Source organism: Centruroides vittatus, unplaced genomic scaffold (assembly GCF_030686945.1).
Source record: "Centruroides vittatus isolate TY-2023 unplaced genomic scaffold, ASM3068694v2 contig_364, whole genome shotgun sequence".
Taxonomy (NCBI): domain Eukaryota; kingdom Metazoa; phylum Arthropoda; class Arachnida; order Scorpiones; family Buthidae; genus Centruroides; species Centruroides vittatus.
Genome location: NW_027122188.1, coordinates 5,292,226 through 5,310,332, shown reverse-complemented (window position 1 = coordinate 5,310,332; position 18,107 = coordinate 5,292,226). Strand labels below are relative to the sequence as shown.

Sequence of the window (18,107 nt, the reverse complement as noted above, 5' to 3'; positions counted from 1 at the left end):
TGCAAATCTTCAGGAGATTCTCGCAAGACGACAGGAAAGTACTGAGCCCACATTCAAGATAGTTGAGAACTTTGGATACTTACGGAAGGAAGAGCAGCCGGAAATCAAGGCGGAACAGAGCTCGATATTGGTAAGTTGTTCTTAATTATTTGTGTTCAGAATGCCGGGATGCGGAAGGACTCGAGGGTCAAAAAGGGGTTTGCCATGTTCTGAGGATCAGGGAGGTCGGGCTGATCTTAGTCAATCCCAGGAAATGGATACAGAACCAGAAAGGGAAATTTTGGACTCCGAGGTCGAGGTTATGGACGACTGGAATGAAATAGAGGGGCACGAGTCTGACGAGTTAGAGAAATTATGCTTACAGATCAGACTAGCCGAGATAGAAACTAAAAACAAAGAAATAGACTCTAGGAACAGGGAAATTGAAATGGACATGAGAAAAAGCGAAATGGAAGTGGAAATTAGACTAGCCGAAATAGAGTTAGAGAGAGATCGTCTACGAAGTGGATCTAGAACTAGTAATAACTCTGAGCTGGGAGATAACTTGGATAGTCTAGCTAGAAAAATCAGATGGGCTTTACCTAAAATGCCAGACAAGGAGGCGGAAGTACCATCGTGGTTTCGAGCTGTAGAGGTAGTTTTACAAACGTACGATGTACCGGAAGAACTCCAGGGGCAGCTAGTTTTAACGGTGCTATCTGAGAAATGTAAAACGGCGTTGAATAGGCTTACGGCAGTCGAAATTAGGGATTACCAAACTTTAAAACAGTTCATATTAGACGAACTAAGACTGTCTGCTGCTGAATACCTCAAAGAGTTCACTTCCTCTGAAAAGGGAAGCAAAGAAACGTGGCCCCAATTTGCGGCTAGAATGGAAGGACCTCTATCGGTACTATCTGAATAGTAGAGGCGTAGATTCATTTGGGCAACTAACAAAACTAGTCGTCTCGGATCATCTTAAGACTAAGTTAGATGCAGACACTAAGCGTTACGTTTTGTTGCAAGAAGGCAAGGGCTGGTTCCCACCGGAAGAGATAGCCAGATACGCAGATAAGCATGCGGAGGCTGTAGGAAGGGGAGACCTTAGGTGTATATCTGAATCCGAAAGAGATAGAACAGTCACTAGAACTGGGGGAATGAGCGCGAACAACGGAGGATCGAAGGTGAGATGTTATATCTGTGATCAAATGGGACATCTCAGAAGGGATTGTCCTCGGAGACATATCAAAGAGGAAGGACCAAAGTCTAAACCAACGCGAGCGGTTAAAATAGACGAAATGGTAGAATCGTCGAACGAACGAACGAGCAGCTAATAGCTAGGGTAAAGGTGAACAGGGAAACGATCAGCGGAAATGTACCCGTTAGTATAAACGAAAATCTCCTGCTCACTTGTAAAGGTAATAAATTTTCTGCAATAGTGGACACGGGGGTAGATATGACGGTAATTAGGAAATCTGTAGTACCGGGTTACGTGTCGCGGGCAGCGAGAAAGGTTAAGTTAATCAGCGCATTTGGACAGCAGGTATTGGCAACGTTAGTGACAATACCTGTAAGGCTAGAAGGGAGGTCGAGTAAAAAGAAAAATGATTACGCTCCAGCTTTGATAACTTGCGCCTTAACTGACGAACTTAGCTGCGGTACAGATGCATTACTTTTGGCAGCTGATTATTGCGTTTTGAGGAGAGCCGGGCGGACGAAAACAAATAGGCGACAGAAACCAGTCACGAATGTTACGGTTGCGGAAGTAAACGGAGAAAATAGGACAAGCTCTACAATAAATAAAAAGGGCAATGTTAGAAATTATTGCAAGGTGGATCATAGTCAGCAGGCATGCGTTCCCCTTTGGCTAGTTGACCGCACGCCTCATAAAGAGCAATTGGTCCCTAGGGCATTGGTATCGCGGGACAACAAGGTAAAGATCGCGCACGGAAGAGGGAAGAATCGCAATGATATCGACGTGCTATCCAGACTGGAGGTCAAGAGCAACCCGGAACCTCCAGGTCGTACAGACAAGGCAGTTTAATTTTGGTATTAAGTCCTTCGGATAGATATAATCGATATCTACCAGGTGATTCTGAATACAATGTGATGGGACAATTTGCCGAAAATTGTATTGACTTTGTAAAGACTTTTTCTGTAAAATATTAGATATTGTGTATTATTAGTATAGTTTACTATCTGTAGTAACTTGATCCTTGTAATAGAAAAGGAGGAAATGTAGCATAACGAAACAATTTGTACGGTAAAGATTGTTGTATGTCGTGGTGGTATTGTTTAGGTCAAACCGGCTTTTGTGAAGCGCAGTTTGAACCTTGTCGGTGGGAGGTGTAAAGGTCGCCTTTAGCGTCCTAAGTCGAAAAGCCACGCGACAGAGATAATTAGTCCCACCTGGGGTTTGGAGCTATAAACGGCCGGGAACAACAAAGGGAGTAGCGTTTCCATTTATGGTACATGTCAATGTGTTGGCCACGTGTTGGTCGACTTGTAAAACGTAAACAAGGGATGGACGCGTTTGTAAGCTACGTCGTCGGGCGTAGGGCGGACGTCTTTGGAAGCTCCCAGGGGAAAAGAAGGACCCTATTGGTCGCAAGTGGTCGCCGTAGCATCCCTTAAAAGCTAAGGGTGGCGAGAGAAACGAGGAGAAGGGCAAGAGACTGTTAACACGGTAGTTTCAGGCACTTGGACAGCCTGCTGAGCGTAGAGAGAGTGTTCTCCTCTGACAACGATCTCAGGGACGGGTAAGTGCGGAGACTGGACAGGCCGTGTAGTTGAGCCAACTCCACGAACCGACCGGAGTTTCCCGAGAGGCCAATAGTCCCCAACAGACAAGCTGACGTGAGACACCACACCTGTGTTGAATAGTGTACATAATGTTGTCAAATTTGTACATCCTGTAAATATTTGTTGTGTAAATAAACTGTATATATTCACTTGCTGAGTGTGGAGGTGTAGCTTTCCTCGAACCATTGTACGGACGTTCTCGAGTAGTAAAGACCAACTCGAGAAGGAATTTCGTAAAGATCGTAATGGATTAATAAGGATCTTCACTGTAACCAACCCCCTTTTCCTCTCGCGTTGCCTTTTTATCAGCTTGGTCACGTTCCTCTCTTTCACCAACCAGCACTATTTGAATTTTGTTCCTCATGATTCATGTATTCTCCGTGGGAACCAAGTAATAAAAGAAATTTTATTGCTAGCGGTTGGCTTCGGCGGATTCGAATTTTCACAGACTGAATACTCAATAATTTGTCTAAAACATTCAAGGCTCATTATGGAGCTAGATAAAAACAAGTAGTCAAGCACACAGATTGAAATAATCAATAAACCACTTTTAAATTATTAAGTTTTATTCTTGAAAATAAGGAAATTAAAGTTTTGTTTATTTGAACAGTCTGAGACATTTTCTATGTAAAATGAGCATTAAAGGATAATATAGTATCAAATATCACACCTAAATGTTTGTATTAATTCGCTACTTTTATTTGACAATCATAAAAAAGCCATTTTACTGTATTTCAAAATTTGTATTTAACTGTATTCATCAGCTTGTCTAAAAACTAAAATGTTTGACTTGGTAATATTTATTTCAAGATTATTTTTTTTGCCGTATTTCTTAAATGTGTTGATTTTTCCTCTGAAGATCAATTTTAGTGTGAGGTATTATAATTATGTCATTCACAAGTAATAAGTAGGTTAATTTGTAATTAGCAACCTGAATATTATCTGAAGAACGTTTCAAAAGGTGTGATTGAAGATCACTTAAATATAATATAAAAAGATACAAACTAAATGGGTCACCCTGTGGGGTACCTCTAGAGCACTCCACAGTTTTAGTAAATTTTCCTTCTCAACAAAAGCATATTTTAAATTCAGAAAATAACTTAAAAAGAATTTTAATTAATAAATTTAGCATAAAGATTAATTTAATTAGCATACTAACCAATTTATCTATATTAAACAGCCAAAAGCATTTGAAAGATCACAAAGAAACTAATAAACATGATTTTAGTTTCAAAACTGTAAGGTATATAAATCTGGAGAGAATAAAAACCAAATTTGAAGTATCTTTTCCCCTGACAAATGAAAATTCTCAAATTTCTCTTTAGCATCCAATGAATTAATCTATTCTTTAATATGTGACAAAACACTTCTACAATTAATCAAAAGAGCTATTGCTATAATTGTCAGGAATTTCATGCATACCTTATGAGTCATATTGTAAATAATTTTATTTTAGCTATCTGGAATTAACTACAGTAGAGCGTCGTTTATCTGAAAGCCGGTCGACCGAAAGCTTTCCACTCAGACTGTGTCATGCTGAATCGAACGTTTTTGATACTAGATTAACTTCTAAAGTATAATTTTTTTTTTGTTTTTATATTTTTCAATATATTTATTTTGTTCATACAAAATAAAGAAATAATTTTTAACGATACAATAGCCTCGATTATTATTATAAAAAATTTTCGTTAGGTTTAAAATCGACAAATTCAACACGAAGCAACATGCAACGGAGAAAAATTTCAACATGGGATAGGTTAATATATTTTTTCATACATAATCAGTTATCCGAACAACCCCAGTCCCCAATTGATTCGGATAAACGACGCTCTACTGTATTTAGCTTATGATGTGCAATTTTTTAAAAATTCATGTAATATATTATGACAGGGAGAAGGATCATTATGTACTGTATTTAAGAGAGAGCTAAATTTAATTCTTGTAGTCTTTATCTAAATAATCATTTTTTAGGAGATAATCAATTTGTAAGGTATTGATAAAATAATCTTAAGTCTGTTTCTTTAAATATTGAGGCCAATATTCTATAGAGATTAAAGCTAGTTAAATATTTTTTGAGAATTTTAGAAAAAGTTAACTTTCTTTAAAGAATTAAGTTAATCATTTAAAATGAATGAGATTATTAATTTATCATGAAATTACATTTATTGACTTTACACATATTCTTATAGATTTTTCTCATACCAAAGATATTTTAAGATTAAAGACTCATAAGGATGAAATCTAAGTTAGACACCAAATAGGAATGACTGAGTGGCAACAAATCAATGAAGAAGAAACTAGAGAAGACTGACCTTGAAACAGAATAAAATTCAAAATTTAATGATTACTGATGTGCATTACTATTACACTATTTGTAAAGTCAAAATGTTATAAGTTGAGGGGTATCTATCTATCTATCTATCTGTATTTTGATAGATGTATGCAACAAAACAAACACCAACATGCATACATTTCATATTTGTTTGTTATATATTACTATAAATGAAAGTTTGTGTAGTTGTACATCGAAATAACTAAGACATAAAAGAGCTTCTTGTCTCAATAATTGTCAAAACTAATATCTCAAATACAATAGTAGAGATAACCGAGACTTATCACACTGCTATTGGTAACATTAAAATGACACTTCTATCATCAGAATGCAACTTTATTACTGGTATGCATTTTGGTATATAAGACCCTCATCAGCCATACATAAAAATATATTGGTAGCTGTTGTAGAAACAAATTTGCAGAGAAACTAACAACAATTACAATATGCAATTTAAAGCATACCTGTTCAAGATTTATTTCCACCCACACTGCACAGTACTATGAGGATTACATTATGAACAGGCCTAGAATATGTAAAAAGAAAAAGTTTTTCTTTTTACATATTGTATATGGCAATGGTTGGCTTTATGATTATAATGTATTGGGGGTGCATAGAATTGTTTGTTTATATATATATCTTTCCAGGGTATACGATGGCCGGTTGAGTGCCTTAAGTGGGAGTTTACAGGACGAGGACACTTGATGCATCGCCAGCTGGCACCATAGTAATTGACAATGGTTAAAGTGTAGTGTTATATATACTAGAGGACCAGATCAGACTGGAGGTCTGGGTAGTGTAACTGGCAATGCATCTGCACAGTAAGCAGTAGCAGGTTTGAGTTTTGCTCCGGGCCGATTCTTTTCTTCCAGTTTAAACTAAATTATTTAATTAAAATTATAATTATTAAATTTATTACAAGACGGTGCCAAATGCCTCCCTCTAGGGTCAAATTGTTTAGTAATTTATTATTGATATAGCTGTTATGTAGTCCGATGGCATACAGCAGAGGTTGGCTTTATGATTATAATGTATTGGATTTGTATAGAGTTGTTTGGTAAAACTACTGTTTAAAATATCAGTATTTATTATCATAATTTTAAGTTATTTAATAAGGTATAATGATTTGATCTTTTTCCTGCTTAAAAATTATTAACAACTAGTTCGAGGAAATTAGTTACAACTACAGATGAAATTGACTAGGTGATTATGCAATAAAATATTTACTTACTCTGTTAGGGGTCAGAAATCAAATTTAATCCAGACTTTAAGACTTTTTGTTAATGGAAAACTCAAGTTAAGATATTGTTCTCCATCTCATTCTTGCAGTTGGACTTGCTTAAAGGGAACAAAATTGTGAATTAATAGCTCATAATGTGTTGGGACTACATCTTAACAAAGCCAATCCAATTCAAATATAGTTTATTATTATTATTGATATTGATATTAATAGTATCATTAAAAATGATAAAGAGAAATGATGCTAAATAAATGTTGCCATTTATGTGAAATATACATGTAAGGAAAAAGTAAAATTATTTTATATAAAACTGATTATGTTCTAAACTGTAAATATAATATTACATAAGACAGTATATAATATATAATTATAAGAATATGTTTTATTATTTGATATAATACATTATATATATATTATATATATATATTATATATATATATATAATATATATATATAATTTTTGTTTTTGTATTTAAAGATTTTTAATTCTTATTATTAAATTATATTTTACAATATAGTTCATGGAAAAATTGCAAAATGGAAATATTATTTTTCACAATGAAAAAACTGAAATGAAAGCAGCTGATAATCATTTGAAATTAAGAAACTTACAACTAGAAAAATTGTCAGTTTCAGTTCAAAAGGAATTTGAAATTTTACAAGAGAAAGAAGGTATGTATGTGATATAAATTTATTTCAAGTATTAAATTGATATTTTCAAAAATAAAATATCAATTGTTTTTCCCAAATATTAATTATTGATAAAATATTTCTTTCAATTTATTTTAAATAAACACTAAATTTCATTCAAATTTATAGAATTTCTCTTAGTGAGAAAAAGTAGTCACTATTTTTCTTCCTAGTTTTCCAGTTTTCATTTCATGATAAAAAAATTGATGAATATCAGAGATGTTTTCTGATGATGGTAATTTTAAGATTAGATTTAAACTGATATCTATTTGTTTGTTTGTCAAAAATCAATTATTTGATGAAAATTACAAAATAACTTAATAATATGATATATTAGACTGCTTAAAAACTAAGAAGTATAAATTAACTTCTTCAAGTTAATCTGTTCCTTTTAGTTTCTATCTATTAATATGTTTAAATAATAATAGACTTTATTATTTAAACATAGTAGCATTCTCTGTTTAAACAACAAACAAAACTTTTTTTAAAAAGTAATGCATTAAATCATTATAAATTCAGGAAGAAGTCAGGGCAAATGAAGATTATTTGACAGTTTAAAATCGATATTAGCAAAATTATAACCATTATTATGTTTTCCTGCAGTGACTTGAATGTGATGCTTGTATCTACTTTCAGTTTATTTAATTGACATAGACATTTTGGGAAACTAAAAAATTATGAAGTTTATTTATTATGATCTCAACATATCAATTTTTAAATTGATTTGTTACAGTTAATAATTTACAATGTCTGTAGATCTCAACATATCAATTGACATTGACTTACAGACATTGCAAATTATTATCTGTAAGTAAATTTTGTAAATTTTAAATAAACACTAAATTTCATTCAAATTTATAGAATTTCTCTTAGTGAGAAAACTTGGATCATATAAATAATTTTTTTTACAAAATTAGGTAAATGCCAATAAAGATAAAATATACCATTTAAAAATTAGAAATTGGAGCATAAACAGTTAAAAAAAAAATGTATTTAGTCAATCAGCTAATCAAACAAAACAAACATTTTTTTGGTAAAAATTGGGTTGTTAATTATTATAAAAAACAAACACACATATGACGTTGTGTTACATTTTTAAAAAATATATATAATCTTAATTTTTGCAAAAATGTTGTACATTGTGAAAGAGGATTATAATGGTTTAAACATATTTTTAGTTTTGTAATATATATTCTTTATATGTATTATATTTTAATTTGTAACAAACACAGAACTATCTTTATGTAGGCAGAATAATGAATATTGATTCCATTCTTCTTCCATGAAAGACTATTGTTGTAATGTTTTTAGTTCCTTTTCATTTTTTCATTGAATAAATTTTACTTTGTTTTTATTTTATAGAAAAATATATTGTTTATAACTAATATTAATTATTTAAATAATAAATCATTTCTTTATAAATTAATAAATCAGATTTTTCTGCTTCAACTACCAATGAAATACAAATTCAAATTTAAAAAATTACAATGTTAACTATAGTTTAAAACCATTTTATTTATATTTAACTAAAACAAAGTTTATTGTTATTTGGATAAAAGTTTTTATCAAGATATCAAGTACATTTTATATAGTTTAAATTGTAATTGTTACGTTTTAGTTATATTATTCTAATTGCTTTGATAAATAATATGAAATCTATTGATTTAATGGCCCTAGATTTATTTTTATAAAATACATTATTGTTATTGAAATAGAAATTGTACCCATCTGATCTGGTAGCATTGAATAATAATAAAGCTATATTTTGATTGGAAAAATTTATGATAGATTTATTAGCTTTCTCAATTAAAAATTTTATTTTATTTGCAATCTGTTTAATAAGATATACAGTACAGCTTCTGTTGTTTGCAGTAAAACTTTTTAGTTCATTTACAATCTTTTATTCATTTTTTATGTTAGTAATGACTCTTTACAAGGTGGTACTGGAAAGTTCTCAGACTAGGCTTATAAAAAGTTACAAGGTTATCTTATTCAAATCTGGCCACTATCCCTTTTGAAGTGGTCCCCTTTTCCTTGGGAATTATACAGCAATCTCAACACCTCTTCCACAACTCAAAGACACCATGGAAGTCCACTTTCTTAAAGTAGGCCAATACAGCTTGTGATTCCATTTGAATTTTATTGATGCTCTCAAAACACTCTTTTAACCTCAATTTAATTTTTGAGAACAAGGAAAAGTCACAGGGGCTAAGCCAGGTAAGTACAGAGGGTATGAGACAACTACCATCTTGTTTTCTGCCACAAACTGCTTTGTCATCAGTGAGATGTGAGCAGGTGTGTTGTCATGATGCAACAGCCAATAGCTGTTGCACTCCAGTTTTTTTGTTGCACATCCTCTCTCAAGTGCTTCAAAACATTGCAGTAAAAATCAGATTCGACTACATGCCAGGAGGAACAAATTCTCAGTGAACGATACCCTTAATATTGAAAAAACAATGAGCATGGTTTGAAACACACATACTACTCAAAACCGTGTGTTTGGCTTAATGAATGGCCACTGTAAACCTGTAACCTGTTGAAACAGTTTGAGGGTCACAATGGTAGATTTCCCAAGCTTGACAGAAAATTTGATGGATGCATGTTGCTTGAATTTGTCAGACATCATCAAAATGACAGAGTGGTCTTCACACTACAAAATCATGTGTGCACACTACATCCTCACACTACAAAATGATTGAATGCATGTTCATTCTCTGATACCATTCAGTATGCTGATTCAGCAGTACAAGCAGTTCAATTGAATGGTACCATTATGCCAATTACAGTTTGGGAACTTTCTGATACCACCTCATATGATTTGGGTTTCATTCAGTCATCAAACTTATAATCATGCTCAATTTTTTTTAATCAAAAATAGAAACAGAAGATATAATTTATATTTTGATATTGATATTTTCTATTGAAAACAAACTTCACTCGTCACTACCGGTACATATAAAGTCTAATCCAGCAACTTCAACCTTTAAATTTATTTAAAGGTTTAAGTTTCGTTGTTTGTACCGGAAATTTAAAGTGACATTCCATTAACGAACCTGAAGAAGATCTCGATGGAGATTCGAAAACGTTAGTTTTTTCTGTTAATTTTCGTCGTTTGTACCGGAAATTTAAAGGTTGAAGTTGCTGGATTAGATATTTTCTATATTACAACTAGAAAAATGAAAATACATTATATCATTTTAATGCATAAATTTATAAAATACATTTTGTTATCACTGAATGTCAGAATTGAAGTTATGATAAATGGATTATACATGTTATAGTGAAATACAAGCAATCATTTATTATATCATTACAATGCTCGGCTGTAATTTTTAATCATGTTTTAATTTTTAAAAAATTACATGACCTTCGGTTCAGACTGGAAGTTTGTACATAATTAATTAAGTAGCAATCAGATATGAAAAGTTTAAGAGACTGGAGGCCCTAAACTTTCTATATCTGGTCTCTATTTTCATCTATCTAACTCCATTCTCCATTCTTTAGTAAAGAACAAATATATGACAGTGGGAATATATAGGTCTGCAATTTCAAATTTGCAATTCAATAAGTGCTCTCTTTGTAATCATTTATGAATAAATTTGAATTTTCTGAGTATTTTAGAAAAATGTTTATAGCTTGTTTCTTCTATAAATTTATTTAAATAAATATAGAATTAGAATACAGAATTATATAATTGCCCATTATATAATTTGATTGTCTGTTCTAAAATTACTGTATTTTAACATATTATAGTATTAGAAAAAATTACAAAATAATTAACAAAAAATAATTAAAGTATACTATTGGAGATAAAAACTTTTAATAATAAATTTCAAATATCTAACACTCTTATTTATATAATATAGAAAGTAAGATACTAAAGAATAATAAAAGAGATTACCAAATAAGTTTATCTCAAGTTGAAGACTTAAATACAGGAGAAGAGATATATGAAGTTTTAAAACGTTCATCTGAAGATGGAATTTCTGAAGTAAGTTTAAATTTGTTCAATTATCATTTTATGTCTATTAAATTGAAGGAAACTATTATGTATTAATATATTTATTTAGTTGTAGATTAATTTATCATCATTTTTCTTTAGAAACAAAATCATGTTAAATTTTATACAGTAAGAAATAGTAGTTAAAGAAAAGAAATGGTGTAATTTTTATCAAATGCATTATTAATATTTTGATATACATTAGTGCCTCGTATAACGTATGCCTCGAATAACGGACGCTGCGAACAACGGACTTTCTGTTTGGCCGTTACGTGACTCAAGCAACGGACTGGCTGCAAACAACGGACTTTCCGGCATAATTGGTGACTGCTCCATGGGTGCGTTCTTTAATAGCGGTCGCTCTGCGTCTCCACTACTACGGGAGTACGCTGCTGTTTGTAGGCATTTAGGAACGACGGTGAAAGAAAGAAAGATGGCAGCGCCCGCACTATCGATATGTATCGTGATGGAGGAATCTATAATTCTAAAATATGAGCTTTTAAAGGCAAAAGAAGGGTCCCAATTGTAAAATTTAGCCATAAAATGGATTATTTGTTGAAAGAGCATTCAAAATAGCCTCGAAAAAAATTCGTAAAGACACTTACGCGTGCGCTAACTCGCGCTTTCACAATTTCTAAATTTTCATTCATAAAACCACATAATGGACCCGGAAACGAAACTATCTGAGCCATGGAGGACGCCATGTTGCTTTACACCGTAAACTACTGCTACAAGCGGCCGTTTTTGCCGTTCGACGGCGCGCACTCCCACCGGAATTTAGGAACGCGTTCCACAGGAATTTTAAAACGGATGTTGCTCGCGCAGAGTTACACGGAGGAATAAAAGAACGCACCCATGTTTATTTTTTTAATGATACAGTGCGGTTATTTTATGCTGCGGAACGAATTAGATGTTTTAACATGTATTTCTATGGGAAAATGCGTTTTGTATAACGGACGTGCACCTGGAACGGATTAAGTACGTTATATGAGGCACCACTGTATAGGCCTACTATAGCAGTTGTGACTTGTGCAACAATTTCAAGGCAGTCACATTGAATTTTTAGAAATAAATAGGTTTTTATAAATTTGAAATCTATCAAATATTTTTTTTAAATAAACTCTACACACAAAAAAGTTCTAAATGCCACTGATTATGAACTTCAGATAGAAAAATTATCATCAAACAAACTACAGAAAATTTCCCGTTAAATGAAATATTTATTTTCATTATATGATTATAATGGAAATAAATATTTTGGAAATGAAAATATTATCATCATCTATATGCTTATTTTAAGCTTGTTATTATTTTTATCATATAGATTAAAAAGTTAAATAAGTTATAATTTGTAAGCATTTTTTTTATTTTTAATTATTCAAATTAAATATTTCAAATGCAATTTGGAGTTAATAAATTTTAAATTGAATTTTGACCAACCTATGCAAAAAAGTTTGTCATCACTGCACTGAGTGTCAATTATTTGAAAATTGATTCAAAGTCAACTTCAGAGAGTATTAATTTCAAAAATCATGAAGATTTTACATAATTACTATTGTCAGTTATTTTCTGTAGGATAGCTATTGAGCTATCTCATTATCAACACTGATGTTAAGTTTTATTTATTACAGTACAAATAAAAAAGCCTCACAGACTTCTAATGCATCAAATATTTCACTACTACTGTGCATGAAGTATTTGATGCATTAGTAATAGTGTTTGCATGGTTAGAAATACAACCTGAATCAAATTTTTCAACTCTCATGACAATCAAGCATGCCATGGATTTAGCAGAATTAAGAAAAAGAAAGATAAAGCAAAATAAGTAACTTCTTTAAAAAAAAACTGATAAACAATTTTTATGTGGTTAATGAACTTTGTTTAATATTAATTTTATTGTTATGTATTTTTTACTGTGAATTCAAGGTTTAATTAACACACTGTAGATTGCAATGAAAGTCTACTGCTTGTTTTTAATAAATTAGACAAGTTTTAATGTTGTTTCTTCTTATTCATATATATTAAATTTATATTCGTTAACCTTTTTCTACTATCATACTAGAATTAAAATTAATATTTTAACTTTATTTAAAGTATTTATCTTTTTAGTTTTTCTTTACCAACTATGATTGGTTATCTGAAAAAAATTGGCTATCTGAACCTGCTCCATGCCAATTATTTTGATTAATCAATGCTTTATTGTATTCAGATTGCAAAAATAATAATTTCTTAATGATTTGTTTTAGCTGTAAATAGATTTTGCCATTAATCACTATGGTCATAAATATTTATCTTTTGACATTTTTCTTAATTATTTTTATTAAATTTCTTTATTTCTTATTACATTATATCTATTAAATTTTTGTAATTAGAATGTAAGAGTTAAAATTTATCTCTAACATAAACTACAGAATTAGAGTTTACTTACATATGTGCATATGTATTGTGAGTTATATTTCATTTAAGTATCATGTGTATATTATTTGAATTAATTTGTATTATATTGTCTTTGCTTTTTATAATTTATTTTATTAAAATAAAAACTGTTTTGGCAGCTTATTTAAATTTATAATTTCAGGCAGATTTAAATGCTCGTCAAAGAAATTTATTATATGAATATAAAGATAAACTTCAAAATAAAAATCAGGCACAGTTCCAAGAAATGATGAAAAAGAAAATTGATGAAGCTTTGGAAGAAAATAAGGTACCTTAAATATTGAAGTCTATTTTATTATTTTTATTTTTAAGCTAAAATAATTTTTAATATTAGTGTTGAATTTCATAACAGTCATATTGTTATAAACTTATACTGAGTAATGTAATAAATTTTTAGTATTTCTGATTCAATATTACAGCAATATCTGATTCAATATTACAACAAAAAGTTTTTAAATTCTGATATAATTATTAGAAATTTATTATAAATGTAAATATGCATAGATTACTGATAATTCTTTGTTTATTACAATAAATTAAGTATCTTGATTGGATATTCTTCTGATTTTTGATCAAACAGAATTTGTCATTTAATCTATATTTAAGCAGTTCAATTACTAGAAACATGATTGTTAATATACATAGAAGGAAGAAGTATGAGATATTTAGTCAATTTGTTGATATCTACTAATATAACATAAAAGTTATTTGTTACTGATTGTTTTCTAAAAGATAAATAAATGTGAATAATTTTTTTATTTCATAAAAAATTTTAAATATTTATATCACTATTACCTACAAGAAAAAAAAAACAAGTACCAGTAACTATACACAAATCATGCAATCTCCTCGTGAACATTTTGAAGACTTTTAAAAAGCTGAAGAATTAAGACAAAAAGTGACCTATGAAATATTTTAATCAATAAATAGCTGATATTTTTTATGGTTGCATGGGTTTGATATATAAATATTTTTATTGTTATATTAATAATAATATGTACTGTTCACTGCAATAACGTAAAATTATCAAAATTAGCATATTATAAATCTTTCTTAAAAGAATTGCAATATGGTAAACTTTCACATAACACATGAAATAGTTAAGTGTAGTCAACTTGAAATTTGACTGATGGTGACATTATGGATAAACTCTTGCCGTCTTGTCTTGTTATTTTTTCTAGCTCTTCCGAGGTCAGGCTGCTCGTCTCATTGACATGGATACATGGGTTTCCATCTTGTTTTTTGTCTTCTTCTTCTTGCTTCCTCCACCTTGCCTAGCATATCTTTTTGCATCCTTTGTCTATTTATATTTTGGATTTAAAATATGACAATCTCTGCTTGCATATTAACTCCTCAAGCATATATTTTAGCTTGATCTGGTCTATGACCAATTTATTTGTTTGGCAGTTTATGGTAGTTTCAATAGATGTCTGCAAACCCAGAGCTTGATTGCATCAATTTATTTTTATTCTCTTGTTTTCACAGTCCAGTTTTTGCAACTGTACAGCATCATGGTAAAGACCATAACACTATGGTCTTGTTGTCTAGTTTGATTTTTATTGCTGTGGATATTCTTGTCTGATATGTCCCTGTCCACATTACTTTTTTCACATGTGTCATGGCCTTTCTTCCAAAGGATATTCTTCTCCTTACTTCCTTGGCATACTGTCCTTTTCTATTATAGTGCCAAGATAGATGAAGCTGTTGATAACCTGAATCTTGTCCCCACCAACCCTAAACTTATTTGAGTCAACACTCAACATAAAATTTTGCCTTATTTATGTTTAATTCTGTCTTTTCACTTTCTGACTATATTCTCTTGATAACAAGATCTAATCTTTCTTTGCATCTTGCTAACAAAGTGGTATCATATGCATATCTTAAGCTGTTGATATGCTGGCCTCCTATATTGATTCCAGCTGACATCTCATCTAACTTTGCCTCCCTGAACATAAATTTTCTGTATAGGTTGAACAAATATGGGAGATAATAGACAATCTTGATGCCCTTTTTTTCTAGTGTTAAACTAACAAGAAAACTTATGAATATACTAAATACACGTTGTATATAATTGATAATTTATAATAATACCATTGGCCCAATGGTATAACCTGAATGTGTTTATTTTAATTAATGTTAACTTATTATTATTAAAAATTAAATCTTCTACCATAAGCTAGAACTTTTATAAAACTATATAGAAAAAACACACCTTTTCACATGTTTCATCCACTTCTTAATAGTTCTAACAAATATTTTTGGTTTAATTTACAAGTCTTCTTCAGGTTAGAAGCCATTCTATTAAGAAGGAGTTATGCTGTGTTTTAAAATGGAACAGTTCAAAGTTTCTTTGAGGTTATTTAAATTTTTTATGTTATAACTTGAGATTTATAAATTTAAATAAAATTATTTATTTAAAATATAAAAGAACCTCTAATAAATACTAAGCACATGGATGCAATTAATAAAAAACTATTAATTGTTTAAGTACATTTAGATAAAAATGCTTGTCAAGCTTGCAATATGCTGAGGCTTTCTCTGTTGTTAATGCAGGGCCCTTGGCTTGCTGCTTTATATATGTCAATGATTTCAATTATTCTTAATTTTTGCACATAAAATATTTTTCTTAATAATTTTGCATCTTCCCAACATGGAACACCCTAGGCTTGCTTGCATATTGGGCTAAGGCAGTGTTATAGTTTCCTTTAAGGATGCCATATTTTGTTTTTATTCTAGCCTGAATCAATCTATTAGTTGAGCCTCTATTGGTTAAGCATCTAATAAGATAATGAATTACAACAGAATTAAAATAATTTTTTAAAGATTTAATATTTTTTATGATATATTTATTTAATTTGTAAAATATAAATTTAATAACATGCTAATTTATTATTTTAATTATACTTAAATAAATAAATATATAACTTATATATCCTATATATCTCTACCTGTACCTAATTTATTTTTATGTTATAATATTTTAAATAATTTAATTATGTATTAATTAAGAGCTTATTTATTTAGCTAATTCCAGAAAGAGTTTCTGTACCTTTGTTAAAAGTGCTTTTGGCTGGAATATCTGAAGAAGATAGACAAAAGAAATCTGGTATTTATTTTGATTTAAAAAGTATTTTTGTTTAGAGAAATATAAAATGTGATTTTTGAATTAGATTTCAAATTTAATTATAAATTTTAAAGTTATATTATGTTTTTATCATGTTTCTTTTTCTACAGAAATGATCTTTTCTTCTGGAAATAAGCTTAAAACATCAGTGTAGAATTCAAAACTGCTAACATAAACTGGTTTTATTTCAAAAGAAAGGTCATCATGCTATTGAATTTTATTAAATGTTATTTATTCTGTTTATAAGAATAATATTAATTAAAAACATTACAACAGACCTGTTTATTATAATAATAATAACTCTCCCGTGGTCACCACCTGGTCGTGGTGGGAGAGCCCAGTAATTTTACTGATCCATAGGGCAATGCAGGCTGGAGCACAAGCTCCTGGTAGGGACACCCATGCCAGTAAGGTCTATGGGGAGAAATGAAGCTAAGAGTGACCACTCCCACATTCTGTGGAGATATTCATCATGGTAATAACTAGATCAAAGTGTGATACCGGCTCGGACGTCGCCCGGGTTAACAAGGTCCGCGTTCGTGGGTTAGGCAGAGGCTCACGTTCGAAAAATAGGTCACAGTCTCCCTTGGTTACCGGTGGCGAAAGCAGCACCGGCCCAAGCATGGCTACTGCAATGCCCTCAACAGATGTGAGGAACCAACCCAGCCTTGGTGTTTCTGTGGCAATGCATCCACAGACCACAAAGGCTGGAAAACCACGCCAACGGATGAAATGGACAGTAGAAATGAACGAGTTTATCATCCGTACTTATTACACATCACAAAACTCGAAACAAACATGACAGCATACAGACAACAACTACACCATAGATTCACACAACAGTATCCTCACCTCACTGTCACCGAACAAAGGGTTGTTGATCAAAAAAGAACAATTATACACAACAACCTTATTCCACAAACAACACTTGAACTTATCAAACAACAGGTTGCTGATCAAATACATCAACAGACAGAAACATCTAACATTAATGAAGATCATGTAACCTGTCAGGATAATCCAGCAACAAGCATTGATAATAACACACATACAACAATTACCACTAATGATACTACAGACACTTCCTCATCCATCACTGATAACATAGACTTGGATTTAGTTAATACACTCTCACTTATATTTCAGGAAACACTCACTAAATATACAGGCACAGATCCCACACAAAGACCACGAATACCAAAAATCAACACGTCAAAGGAAGTAGGAAAAACACTAAATTATGTAAACACTCACTTAATACCACACTACATTCATTCAATTTCTACACTCGCAGACATTCATACATTAGTTTATGCTGGGGCAGTCACAGTAGTGACACACCATGGACTGAAAGTACAGTCACAGACAAATACACAGAAAACACAATACTATCACAAGCCTGCCTGGCAGAGAAGAATAGAAATACAAATAAATGACATTAGACAGCAATTAGGCAGGCTGACACAATACACTAAAAGCAACATAACACCCAAATTAAGAGAAA

General features: G+C 31.0%; 1 protein-coding gene across 1 annotated transcript in view; it reads left to right on the top strand.

Moving 5' to 3' along the window:
• LOC136975148 (breast cancer type 2 susceptibility protein-like) overlaps positions 1 to 18,107 on the top strand; it is a 76,692-nt gene that overhangs the window by 43,577 nt on the left and 15,008 nt on the right. The window contains exons 8-11 of the mRNA XM_067270174.1: positions 6,872 to 7,025; positions 10,910 to 11,034; positions 13,622 to 13,747; positions 16,504 to 16,585. Coding sequence (XP_067126275.1) covers positions 6,872 to 7,025; positions 10,910 to 11,034; positions 13,622 to 13,747; positions 16,504 to 16,585 — 487 coding nt within the window. The remainder of the gene's footprint in view (positions 1 to 6,871; positions 7,026 to 10,909; positions 11,035 to 13,621; positions 13,748 to 16,503; positions 16,586 to 18,107) is intronic.